This window comes from Culex pipiens, chromosome 1 (assembly GCF_016801865.2).
Source record: "Culex pipiens pallens isolate TS chromosome 1, TS_CPP_V2, whole genome shotgun sequence".
NCBI lineage: Eukaryota > Metazoa > Arthropoda > Insecta > Diptera > Culicidae > Culex > Culex pipiens.
Genome location: NC_068937.1, coordinates 83,696,609 through 83,710,771, shown reverse-complemented (window position 1 = coordinate 83,710,771; position 14,163 = coordinate 83,696,609). Strand labels below are relative to the sequence as shown.

General features: G+C 39.5%; 1 protein-coding gene across 1 annotated transcript in view; it reads left to right on the top strand.

The window, feature by feature from the left end:
- The window catches only part of LOC120425702 (homeobox protein homothorax), a 35,133-nt gene extending 21,171 nt beyond the window's left edge, over nt 1–13,962 (top strand). Inside the window, exons 4-6 of the mRNA XM_039590293.2 lie at nt 3,947–3,997; nt 4,095–4,145; nt 10,406–13,962. Coding sequence (XP_039446227.1) covers nt 3,947–3,997; nt 4,095–4,145; nt 10,406–10,666 — 363 coding nt within the window. The 3' untranslated portion in view covers nt 10,667–13,962. The remainder of the gene's footprint in view (nt 1–3,946; nt 3,998–4,094; nt 4,146–10,405) is intronic.
- The last annotated feature ends 201 nt before the right edge of the window (nt 13,963–14,163 follow it).

Here is a 14,163-nt window from a genome sequence, read left to right as displayed (position 1 = left end):
TATTAAGCTGTTTATTCAGTACTTATCTGCTTTACTTTGATTTTTGATGCAACTTTTTTGTATTAGGGAAAGAGGATCGATTCTGAAATCTGTAATTGAAAGTTCATTCGACCACACAATTATTCCAAAAATTATCAGCCCAATTTCTACAACGTGATTAATGTTTAGTAATTCATTAAACATTGAAAATTGCGCATATGTACCAAACTACCTTTTTTTGACCAAAAAAAACATTGTTCTGGAGGCAATCAAGCATTAACAGATGCTTTATGGATTAACACGGTTTATGTTGTTACAATTGCCTCGAAAAACGGTGTGCGCAGTACGTTTATCCCATAATCCGACACACTAAATTGCAGGGTGACTTCTACGAAAAAATGCGTTTCCTGCAAGCTCCGCTACGTATCCTTGCATGTTCGGTTTGGGTTTTAGAAATACTCACAGCCAGTCACGCAGAGGAGAGGAATAAGAAAAGAGCAAGCAGAACTTTTCAATTATAAGAATTTGAAACTCTAGACGATTCACTTCTTCTTCATTCTCGAAACCATCTATGAAAAAAAAAAATCCTCGGATCATGAGAAGAAAGTGTACAGAGAGAAGGAGAGAAAGAACAAGGGTAAATCCAATTTAAAGGCATCAAAAATTTGGGAAAAAGGCCCGTTTGTGAAAAGACACTGCAAGGCAGGGCAAACACAGCAGGGGACGGATGGTCTCTTGTTTGTTCTTTGGCAGCATGAAATGTGTTCTAGGTTGTCTTTTTTGGGTGTGCTGTGCTAACCTTCGAAGTATTATTCTTCACAGCTTTGGTTTACTTAAAAAAAAACAAACTTCACATCAGAGATCCTGCGTTAATGGTACGTCTGAACTTGGTCAGAACTGATAATAAATCGTTTTTTCGTCGCTGCGATGATCAGGTGTGAGATAGTATAATGCAAAATTGTTTGGATTCATATAACGATTACTGTATGATAAAATTAAAAATTATAATAATTTCTGATCTTTAGAAAATGTTATCTACCTGGCCAGGTAACTCCCAGAATTCATATTTAAATCCGTTACTTTCGAGGGATGGTACACTGATGCTATAAATCAATTATCTAAGGACCAAAAGCCATCCCTCCCCGTGTTTGCAGAAGAGGTCGTAGGTCGTTTATTGGGGGTCCTAGAACATTTAAAAATATATATATATATATATATATATATATATATATATATATATATATATATATATATATATATATATATATATATATATATATATATATATATATATATATATATATATATATATATATATATATATATATATATATATATCCTGAAAAGTTTGCTTTCACTTTCTTCTCGTATTCGTATTCGGGGAAGTCAAACCATGTTTATGAACTCTTACTTTTACACATTTGTGAATGATCCTTCCATTTGGGGAATGTTGAATATTTAATGATGTTCAATTTGGAAATTTGCTTTATGGCGTTACTGAAGCTAGAAGTAAAGAGGATTATAATGGTTTCTTTAACCTTGAAATAAAGTAAATTTGTATGAAATTTATAAATTATCAGTTTCTCTTGCAAAAAGTTTGAAAAAATAAAATAAATAACAGTTTGTTCCGCTAGCAGAACTCCCTGTTGCAATAAAAATGTTTTATGCGTGCTCATCATCGAGTATTTTCAGATAATGTTTTCATTATAAGCAGCATTTTCGCAAATTTCTTACTGGGTATCGCCAAAAGGTACCAAAATATAGTTATAATTAAAAGCAGCAAAATTATTGCAATTCCTTATGGAAGCGTTCTTTTCTTACGTAACGCAAAAAAAATCGGACTTTAACACTCAAACGCTCGGGTAGTCATTTGACCCCTATTTTTTTTTCTTATAAATCTCATAACTTTTGATAGAATTGACCAAATTGGATGCTTCCGGTTGCAAAAGATCCAGATATGTCTATATTTTGAACTGTCAGATCGGGGACAAATATGGTCCACTTTTACCGGAGATATTCCGGATTCCGTTGGGGTACCTCGGCCATCCTATTTAGGGTTTTGGTCAATAGAACAAAAACCATTTCACAGAACAATGCCGGAAATGATGCAAAACTTCAAGGCATCATTCTAATACATCATCCGACAAAAATAATTGACATGGTTAGGTCCTACGGGGCACCGGAACCGGTTCCATTTGGGCACCAATCGACATCAGCTCAGTGGACCGTTTCTGGTTGGAACCTGTTCCGGTGCCCGAAGGTCTTGACCATGTCATATATCTATGCAGGATGATGTATTAGAATGATGCCTTGAAGTTTTGCACCATTTCCGGCATTGTTCTGTGCAATGGTTTTTGTTCAATTGACAAAAACCCCAAATAGGAGGGCCGAGGTACCCCAACGGAATCCGGAATATCTCCGGTAAAAGTGGACCATATTTGTCCCCCATCTGTCAGTTCAAAATATAGACAAATCTGGATCTTTTGCAACCGAAAGCATCCAATTTGGTCAATTCTATCAAAAGTTACGAGATTTTTAAGAAAAAAAATAGGGGTCAAATGACTACCCGAGCGTTTGAGTGTTAACCTCCCTCCCCTTTCTCCTCGTAACAAAATTTCCATACAAATTTGGAAAACAAAATGTATGTAGCTTAACACGGTCTCCGACCCCCCAACTGCGTTACGTAATAAAAGAACGCTCCATATACTCAGGTGGCATTTTCGGATTGCCAGTCTGTCTGGAGGTGCAGACAAAGTTATCGGAGGTCCTTTAAGAGTGCCAGCCAGTGGGTTTTAACTATATTTATAAACAGCGCCCATAAATCATTTGAAGAGCACTGTTTTTGCTGCCTCTCTTTTTGGTTCATCACCGGAGAGAAGAATGCGTGCGCTCTCTCTTTCTGCCATTCTCTATCTTCTATCTCTCTATTTTCTGCCCTCACAAACACCAAGGTATGAAAATATACCAACGAGAGCACCAGCGTGTTTATACGACCTCCGATATTTGCCTGGAAAAGGAGAAGGATCATACGAAAAAAGGGTTCAGCTTGTGGAATGTTGTATAGCTATAATTGAGGACTCTGCCCGAGTGGCCATAATGACTGATCATCATTCAATCATAATTTCAACGCAAACCTCTCTCAGACCAATCGCGCACACACATGGGGTGGCTGGTCGGCCAGAGTTTTATATATTTATAATGATCGAGCGAACGCGAGAAACAAAAGCAAAACGATCGCCATGGAGCGCGGGCTGCCATGAAAATATGTTTATTTTGTGTAGATTTGGTAATAACATAGCTATAAAACTCCGAAACAGTTTAATGGTAGGTTAGCGCTTTGGTATAATTATTCTGCACGAGTGGCCCGAAAAAAGGTGGAAAAATCAGCGTGTATCGCCGACGGCCAACCCTTGCGATGATAATTTATGTTCACACAAAACTAAACGAATGAATTTGACAGTTGTCACGAGACGAAATGAAATGATCAGAGATTTTGAGTGATGATCAAACGTAGGTTTTTTTTTATTTAGCCACCGATAAGATTGATTCAATGAGTACAGCAAGAAGTGGTAATTTCTTGTCATACTAGCTGCTTTGGAGAGGTAAAAAACGAAATTAGCTGCATGCTGTTTGATACCAAATCAGACAGAAAAAATACTCCCTGTGTCGAACGCATGCGCATATTAATCTTTTTCAATCAAAGCTAGCTGGTTTCGTTTGTCCGTCCACGACGCCTGCTATGCTGTCGCTCCATGCCGTCGACGACGTTGGCATGGTGGCGCGCGCGGTAGGATCTTGCCGAGCTCGTCTCCTCTCACGCTTTGATCACACACTGGCTGTCAGAAATCTCTAAAGAGTCCCTCTGCAGGCCGCACAGCGTCCCGGGGAAGATTTGATTACACCTCGTAATTATGATTGATTAATGATTTTTTTTCTCACTCTCTTTTTGTTTTGCATTTCTCTGCAGATACGACAAGAAAAACCCTACTATGTGGCGGACCCCGAAGTAGACTCACTAGTAAGTATCGCGAGAATTGATCTTGCTTCTTGTTTTCAACCTGTCCAGAATTTATTCAAATACTGATGCTTTTTCTCTCTCTCATTTTCATTTACAGATGGTGCAAGCAATTCAAGTGCTACGGTTTCACCTCCTAGAACTTGAAAAAGTAAGTAATTTCAAGCATCTTTGCCGTTTCCCCCTAAAACATGACCACTTCCCAAGGGACCATCCATAAACCACGTGGAAACTTTTTTGGGAATCTTATGCCCCCCCCCCTTCGTTGACAATTGTCCATACAAAAAAAACCTTTTTTGTATGGATCGTGGACAATCGTCCTCCTAAAGTATCAGCATGGTTTATGGATGGTCCCCAAACAGAACGCGACATATCGAGGCTCTTCCTGACGACGCTAGACGAATCCATTGTTACTTTTCACCGCCAGTTCCGATACCCGTTCGAAGCTAATGATCGAATTAATTGCCCTTGACACAGCGAGAATTTAAATACCACTTTTTACGACTTTTTCCACAACAAAACGTCTCTTGCCGCGTTGTTAACTGAAAGGACCCTACACAGACAGCAAGAACGTGCGTGTGTGCGCGGATCGTGCCATAAAGTTTTATAACCCTTACAACTTCCTCAGCCTGCTACCACTGCTGCTGCTACCTTTGTTTACAGTGTTACGTAAAACTTACAGCTTGTCGTAGCAGGCTGGTGCCGGGCAATGTATTCATTTCTCTAATTGAATTAAATATGAAAACTTTTTCCACTTGCTCGGCGCGCGAGCTTTGTACTCGACCTTCGCTGATAGAAAAATGACCCAAAGCGCGCTGGAATGCCTTTTTTATATAGGCTTCTTCCGGACAATAGAAATTAGTGCATCTGCTGCTCCAATAAAACAAAATTCTTTTTTTCGGTCGAAACAAAAATACATCCCCCAATGGACAGGTGCCGCTTGTCGCTCCCCTCTCTCTTTCGCGCTGTTTATACTAGCGAGACATGATGTATAAATTAAACCGGGGAAGCAAACGTGCAGCTCCGTTCGAGGTCAATTTTCATCAAAATAAAAATGTAAATTAATTTTACTATTACAAATTTCGGTACTAATCACATCGTCGTTCCATTAGCATTTGTTCCGTTCTACGCCGGGCAATCTTTGGGCGCTAGATTAGCTCGCCCATATTTTGTGGCCGCCGTGGCGCGTGAATCCCAGCCATAAATAATGCTTATTGGGGCCTTTTTTCCTTTATTTAGCCCAACTATTTTGTTAGTTTTGCAAGATTTTCCGAAACATTTAACTCATTGTTTCGGGGATCGAGGAACTTTGGTTGGATTGTGTAGAATTTTGACAACTTGAGTAGAACTTGAACGAATGATCACTCCTGTTTGCATGCAATCTGCCAACGGCCCCCGCCAAGTCAAAATGCAGATTCTAGGAGGGTCGACCAGGAATTTCAAGGAACTAAATAAAAATTATGGCTGCTTAGATAAATCATTGGGCGTCATCCATAAAGTATGTCACGCTCTAGGGGGGAGGGAGGGGGTCTGAGCAAGTGTGACATTGCATGTTATAAGTATAGGAAAAGCGAGACAAAGGGGGGGAGGGGGGGGGGTAAATTTTGGCTGATTTTAGCGTGACGTACTTTATGGATGAAGCCTTGCTTGTTTTACAAGCATAGATTCCCTCACTCCGAATGGCCTAAGAGTAATGTGTTTCAAAAATGGAGCATGGAATAGCAAAGTGGAGTAAATTCACAAAAGAACATAATACATGAAGAACGAAACGAAGGAGAAATAATAGAAGAAAATGAAGAGGAGAATGCTCCGAAAAGGCAAAAATTATATGTGCCCTTTGCATATATTAATTCATCAACGCCGCTGATTAGCATAATTTGTCATGAGTTTCGCCAATAGCAATTCGAATGAGGCAAAGAATGTTATGTTCAGGCGTAAGGTACCTGGCGTTGAAACGAAAACCAGTGAGGAACCTGGCGTTGAAACGAAAAAGAGTGAGGAAGTATATGTATACAAAACACAGGCATCGTAAGGCAGATTTTACGTATGAATATATTAAATAAATGATACGTAAAATGTTTTATCGGTCCGGTATACCGTCCTCCTCGAAACTCTGTGTTTGAAGAAGGAGTGCACGATTTCCGCAACCTGTTTTCGATGGCAGACCACATTTTCGTCTGATGAGCTTTGTTTCTCAGCTTTCTGCCAGTGTAGTATAAATTTCGAACACTTTTAATATTAGGACCAGTCTGCCGGAAAACAAAAAGAAAAGAAAAAAATGGCGAGGGAAGTAACTATTGTGCGTTGCTCGATTTACCTCTGACTTGAAATATTTGTTTCACAAAAAGCAGTGGCCAAAACATAGGTGTGTTCGTCTATTATGACGAACCTTCCCACTTTTTCCGGGCAGCTGACTTTTCTTTCAACATTTTCTCAGCCAACGTTCAATTATCTCCAGCTCGCGCTCAAGGCTAATTTATTTCTAATGTTATAATTATTCCTTTTATCGTATTAATAAAATTTAAATTATCACCAAGTCCTTATAAAATTTGTTCGTTTTTTTATTCTATCTTACACAAACGTCGCGTGTTCACAATGCTCAACCGAAAACCGCACCGCGCGCACTCTCCTTATCCAAAGATGGACTAGAGATAATTGCTTCACACCATGTCTGAGACTAGGAAAAGCGTTCGCGCTCAACTAGGGGGGGTCCCGTCCTCTCGGTGTCTTTGTAAGTGAGTGGCGGGGTCTGAACTTCATTGCCAACATTGTGTTTGATATGGTTGGGTAAGCAAAAATACTCTTGCGACTCCTTCCAAAGTACTGCTGGCATCCGGAGTTTGGGAGCCACATATGAGCAACAGATCCATGGTAAAAAGTCATTGTTGAAGATTCATCTTAGTCAAATCCAGTAGAAATAAAACTGGTGTAAAATAGTTTTTTTATCATTTCAAACTTGTGACCGACGATCATACCAAAACCATTTTAATCACTTTTTATAAGGCTCGTTGGCGTGGAGACTATCGTTTAGGCACACGAGAACGGCGATGTGAAAGCAAGGGTGGAAAATGTCGTAAAATATTCATCTTTATTACGATGTAGTTCTTCTTTCACTTCCAGCCGAGGTTTTTGCGTTCATCGATACACATAGGATACATTTACGAGATTTTAATTTTCTGGATCGTTTTTATAGCATAAATTTTCGTGGCTTAATTTCCGTAGCTTTTATTATATTTTACCCGCTCAATCGCCTACTGCGATCAATACCACTCGCGCTGACCTTCCCACCGTTGTCGTTGCCGTTGTCGCCACCGACGTCTTCGAGATCTGTGATTCATTTGATCAAAGCCTCCTTATCATCCGGCACCGCGCGCGCCCAGGGAGATTTAAACAGGTTTTGAATAAATCTGAGCTGACCATAGTGGGGTACGCGCAGCAGCACACTTGGATCGGTATTGATTTTGAGTAGACCGAAGAGAACCGTGGACGTTTTTTTGTTGTTGTGTGGGGCTCCTCCAGTTGCCGGAGACCGCTCTGAGCGATGGTTTTCAAAAAATGTAAAAGATCAACTCGTAAATTTCGAATACGTCCAGCAGTGAATCTATTTGTTGCTTCTTCTTCCTACGACGCTAGACGCTTTTCATTATGAAGATCAAAAACTCCTATGGGAGAAACATAATGACGGGTCTGAGTCTGGATATTGATATTTATGGGAAATTCAAATGATATCTTATATCTGAATGTGTCTCTCGCACAGCTTCCCACCCTGCCGTGTTTGTGTTTTTCGAACCATAAAGAAAAAAACTGTGGCCTTAAGCGTATAGCGAGAAAGACAAAAATCGTTTGTAACGAATGAACTGAGAATACGAAGAAACGAAACAAAAATACGATTACAGTTTCGTTAATTTTATTCCCTTCTCTCGCGCGGCATGCACCGCGTCGCCACCGTCGTCGTCTGCGAGTGCCGAATAAATTCAAATCAAAAAAGATATTTTTCTCTTTCATAAATTTGGTTCTCATCTCCTTAAAAATCTAACATAACCAAGTGAGGTGTAGAAGCCACAGCCATCCCAAATCGGAAACAAGAGGCGAACCCAAAAAAGAAAAAGACGTAGCAGAAGGCGAACAAGAAATTCATTTTCGAAAAATTTTAGAATCTGTAGAAGATAAAATTAAAACGTCGTATAAGGCGAGACGAAACCTAAGCAAGGTTAATCTTTGCCTTATTCTTTCGGCATCATATCTGGTTGGGTATGCCCAACCGACCGTAAGGAGAAAAAAATGTTCTCGTTTTGGCCTCTGAAGAGCTATGTGTGTCTCATAGAAAAATATATACACACTCTTACACTTGACGTTCTCCGGGGTATGACAGTCAAGCACCCGCGCACAAGCAAGCCTCTTCATCCCCCCACGCTGCTGTTGCTGCTACAACTCCGTCCGTTTTTCACTCTGGGAGTCGCGAGGTTACCCGGTAGGTACCAGTTTACTCACCTTTCCGTGAACCGGTTTTTGGAACGTTTTTAAAATTCTCAGGCGCGCATTTTTTTTTTCATTTGTGTCGCTCTGGTAACATTATCCATACGCACAGATGAGTGAGTTTTTGGCATGGTAATCAGCTCCAGGGTTTTGAAAAAAAAAAATACATTCCTGATGTGAGATTGACTATCGATGTTCCTTGAATCCAACAGTTCAACTCGAGTAAAGTCTCAACTCAACTCTAATAAATATATTTTCGATCCAGAGTTTAATCACATATGTTTTCTGTTGACAAACTGACCATGTGCTGTGCTCTAGAACATCACCCCGATAGAAGGGTAAGTGTTTTTTTCAATTTCCCCGGTGCATATGCAAATGCAAAAGCTGTTGGAACCGGTCAGTCATGACCACAGACTTCTACCTCTAGATGCGGAGCACAAATTGGAATCAGTTAGACCCAAATTGCAAAGTGATTCGAATGAATATGTATTATCAAATGTATCATTATTTGCCGGGAATAAGATTGAGAGACCAAGAGAGCTTCCAGCCAGGCCCGGTAGGTACCACACAAAGGTGTTGCAGATACTCTCGCGAGGCCAAGATACCAGGCCGGGCCGTGTTTGCTGTGCGAAGAAGTGTCCAGTCAGTGGAATAGTTTAGATTCCTCTTTTACTCTTTTGCTGATGCACGATGACGCGATACATTAGCACCACCACCAACCTCAACAGTTCTGGAGCAGGGGGTTGTTGGCGGAGCATTCCGCGTGCTACAAAAACTGTATCGAGATGCCGATCGGCACGATAATTACTGGACTTGTGTGCTGTTGCTTCTGGTCCCCAGTAAAAGCGCAAATGACGTGCCGTGGTTGTTGCATCCACGACCAAACACTAACACACACACACACACACACACACACACACACCCGGTGCTGCGCTCTCCCGAGGGATCAGAACAGCCCACGCGGAGTTCCAAAATGTGGTGTGCTAGATGACTTGTGACTTCTGTCAATTTGCACGCGTACATACACGCTCTCCAATTCTGACTTGTCACTTTGCTGTCAAACACCGGTAGGTGGTGTAGGTCATACGCAGATGCAAGCTTACGGTGAATGCCCGCTCGCTTACGGGTCAGCCGTCGGCATTTAGGTTTTTTTTTGTGTGTGGATAAAATGTTGCACGAAAATAGTCTAAATTCTTTTCGAAAAGCGATATTTTAATGCTTTGCAATCGTTATTGCGTTACCTATGTCATCTGATTACCAAGGTTGGCCAATTAGTACAAGAATACTTCAAGTCCGGGGCGCGTTCGGTACCGGTAACTGGTCGTGGGTGAACGAACAAACGTTTTACAACGTACACACACGTGTTTTAAGCGGCAAGGTTATATCTCGAGGCACACTTTCTGTCCATCCAGCGCGCACACTGCACCGCACTGACTCGTTTGCGTGGGATTTGCGCGAGTTACCGGCCGTCGCTGGTCGGTATATGTACCTTGTTTATCTGTCGATAATCACTGCGAATGATGTTTCCAGTCGATGGTACGCACTCTGCGTGTGGAGACGACCCAGTACGCGGGTAGTTTGGGGTGACTTTATGACACATCTACAATGTTTCGAACACGACGAGGGACGGACGAACGGACTCTTATGAAAACAATTCTACATCATTAGTGAGGTGAGCGAGGCCGATTGAATCCCTTAAAGCATCGGAGAAATAAAAATGACTGCTTACTGTTTCTACATTTTGTGTTAGGCAACTCGTTCTATCTTTCTAGTTTGTGTATGTGTGTCTGGGACGATCAGGCGATGTAAAAAAGGCAAGGTGGATTGACGACTGATGACATGGGACGCTTCGATATCTCGCACTCTGCAGAAGGAGGAGGAGCAAAAACGACTCCCGACTGACATCCTGTTTCCCATCTCTAACTTTTCTTTCAGGTGCACGAATTATGCGATAATTTCTGCCATCGATATATTTCATGTTTAAAGGGTAAAATGCCAATAGATTTAGTGATTGACGAACGGGACACCACCAAACCACCAGAACTAGGCGGTGCCAATGGCGAGGGTAGAAGTAATGCAGATTCAACATCACATACAGATGGAGCTAGCACACCAGACGTTGTGAGTACCCCCTTCGCGGGAGCACATGGTCCTATATTGGCGAGCTACAATGCGGTGGTGCACCCATGTTCGTAGTACGACTATGACCTTCTTGCAAAAACGAAGCGGGTGCTCACAATGCCCTGGGATAATGGCCAGAACTTCGCTTGAGATCGCGCTGACTATGCTTAATTGTACTACTTTAGATACAACAAATTATAAAACAAAATACCAAAAAATGAAGCAAAAAATCGATAGCATTGATTCAAAATTGTCACTTAACTAAACAAAAACAAAACACGAGCAAACTAGTAAACGCCAATGAACATCTGCATTAACATCTTGCGAGCCACCAGCGCAATATTGAGATGATTAATGAAGTTTGCAGTACGTACAGAAGCTACAACCACATTCCAAGAGACTCCTCGCACTAAACGAAAAGGAAGAGATCCATGTGTGAATAATTCAAAACGTCTGGCTAAAGGCAAAGTAAAAATAAAAAATAAACTAAACGAACAGCAAACCGTAAGATGGCATGGAAAACGGCAAGTGTGCTGCATGTGCAACAGAGAAAAACGGAGAGAACACATTACACAGACAATGGAGAGACAGTGAAAAAGAGGAATAGCAAACAGCAAGTCTGTGAGTGCAAACAATCACACTCTGACCACCGGCTCAGGTGCATTGCTTCCCCTTGTGTGTATGTATAATCTCGTTTTTCATCTAGCATATTACAAAGCCTTGAACCATGAATCCTGTTCATAACAACAACAACAACAACAACAACAACAACAACAAAAAGCTTAAAACACTGTTAGTGAGAAAGAGAAAAAAGAATGCATAAATCAGACAATTTGAATGAATTGTGGAATCTGTACGTGCTGCAAACATTTGAATTTCAACAGCGTTCAACGTAGAAGCAACAGAAAAACAGTATAAATTGTATTGCTACATCTTAATTACGAATACAAGAAGAAGAACTAATGCGACAAACGTACGAATCTGATGTATAGATTATAAAAGCAACTTTATATACGTAATTAAAGAATAAGAATTAAAAAGTAACTATAATTAATTTCAAATTTTGTTCAATGAAAAAAGGAATCAGATTAAATCAGCTGTTTAAGGCAAGCCAGGAGAAAGATATACGATACAAAAAGTAGCCAGAGTATCCTTCGTTTTTGCAAGAGGCCCATATAGCTCGCCAATTTCAATACCCGGAACCATTTGGCAACAAAGTGTGTGTGTGTGTGTGTTTGAATGTGCGTCTTCAAGGATTCCTTTTCAATAATTCACAATTCCCGGCAGAAGCGAAGGATGTCGTTGCTATCTGCTTGGAGAAAACTCATGCTCAATGATTATTTTTCCTAGAGCTATGCAACCAGATGATCCTCTCTTCGTTGCTAGGAAACACTTCCACAACAACAACTAGCTCAAAATCAATTTCTTCATCCTTGGAAACAGCACACAGCAAGTCGCCCACGCCCACGTGGTGGCCGCCGCACGTCACATTGTTGTCAAACGGTTCCGTGTTTGCATGTATAGTTGTAATTTTTCACTGTGACAAAGTATTCTTTTGTGTATTATTTCTTTCCCGTCTATCATCTAATTACATGCTTGATATTACTTCAACAGCGAGAGCCAGGAAATTTAAGAGTTTTTTTTGTTTCGTTTCTCGGAACGAACTTGAAAATTGCTTTCTTTTTTCGTCACGTGAACTTCCCCACTTTGAAATACCTATCGAAATTAGAATCTCTTCTACCGACAATTAACAAACATTACAAAAACAAACTATATCTATCATCTAGAAAAAAAGCAGCTTACTGAATCGTTTCTACCGAGGATGAAGCGTGCGACAGTTCTAGTAGCGAACAAAGTGTAGTCGTTAATCCAAAACCATTCAGAGTACACACACATAAATCATAGCAAAAATCTTTAGTTGTATTATACTTAACTGCTTACGCTTCTTTTATTTGGCGCCATCTTGCTCCCATGCTAAACCATGGGAAAAGGTGGTTGAAGGAATATGGAAGTAAGCAAACGATCAAGGATAAAACAAACGATATACGTAATTTACATATGACTGAAAGTTTTTTTTTCTCATATTGTAATTCCCCGAACGGTTCGCGCATAAGGAAAGTGCAACCATTCGGCTAAATCTAACCTAACCTGTATTGAACTAGGACAAAAAGTACCACTTAAATTCAGAGAATACTAGAACCTATTAACGCAGTGATGAAAGTGAAATCAACAGAGTATACGATTTTGAAATCCTCGACTACGTAATGAAAATATATTGTTCTTATTGATTCATAGAATAACCATTCTCTCAAGTTTTTAACTGCCACCGATAAGGGTACCTACCTTTTTGAAGACATTTCAGCTTGGTCTTACAGCGAAGGCTGAACTTGTTGTTCAGGATGAACTCTTTCCAGCAAGGAAAATAATGCACATCGGTATATAATTTGTTTTCTTTGTGGCAACGACTTAATTGGATATACATAGTATACTATAACAAAAAACATGCAATCGGATCGTGATCACCAACGTATACTTGATGCGTTTACGCAATTTTTAATCAATTTTGATCTACCTTACGAGATAAATGCATTTCTCAATCATTCAATGAATGTTTGAATAATCACTTTTTCTTTTATGACCGAGGGGTTTTCGATGTATTTTCCAATTTAAAATGCCTAACTAGTATCTTATAAAATATAATTACACTGAATTTTAGAGAAAAAAAAAAACACAAACACATAATATCAAGCGGCATAAGAAATATAAACAAATTGATTTTTTCAACAAACGTCTCTCAAAATAAATTCTACAATTCAATGAGTACTAAGCGAAAACAAAACAAAGCATCCAACCCTATACACATTTACCTAGATAGATCATAAGTTAAGGTTTGAATTAACAATGATGAATTGCGTATACGAACTATATTTAAAAAAGGAACCAGGAAAAAACCTACAAAACCATGAAAAAGAAATAAATATTTTATTAATGAAATATTTTTTGTAAGTATGTAATAAAAGAAGGTATATTTAAATTAACTCGATCTATGAAGAATTAAAGAAAATAAAGAAGGTAAACTAATAAAATAAAGTTAGTAAGAGTAAGCTAGCTAAACTCTCGCTTCTGGCGGTCATACAAAAAGAATAGAGAACTCTTCTCAAATTAGGATAAAAAGTATGATGAAACAAGCTATATGGGCATTTTAGTTTAAAAACAGCAAAATATCAGAAAAGTATGAGGAAAAGAGGTAATCCCCAAATTGATAACAATAACTGCAGAAAATAGAAGAAGGATAAGAAGAAACAACAAAGAAAATCATACTCAGTATACAAGAAAGTAAAATTTGTGATTTTTTATTTATATTATTAAAAGCATTAGAGAAAAAAGAAAACAATACGAAAAATGTAAACAGCAAGATGTTTTTAGAACAATTTTCATTATGTTTGGCAAATCATGTTCTTTTTCGTTATGATTTATCAGTTAGCTAAACGCAACAACGCAAACAAGGCAAGGTTTAGGTGATAGATACAGACTATGCAGAATGCAGCTCGTGCACCGTCGGCAAATCTAAA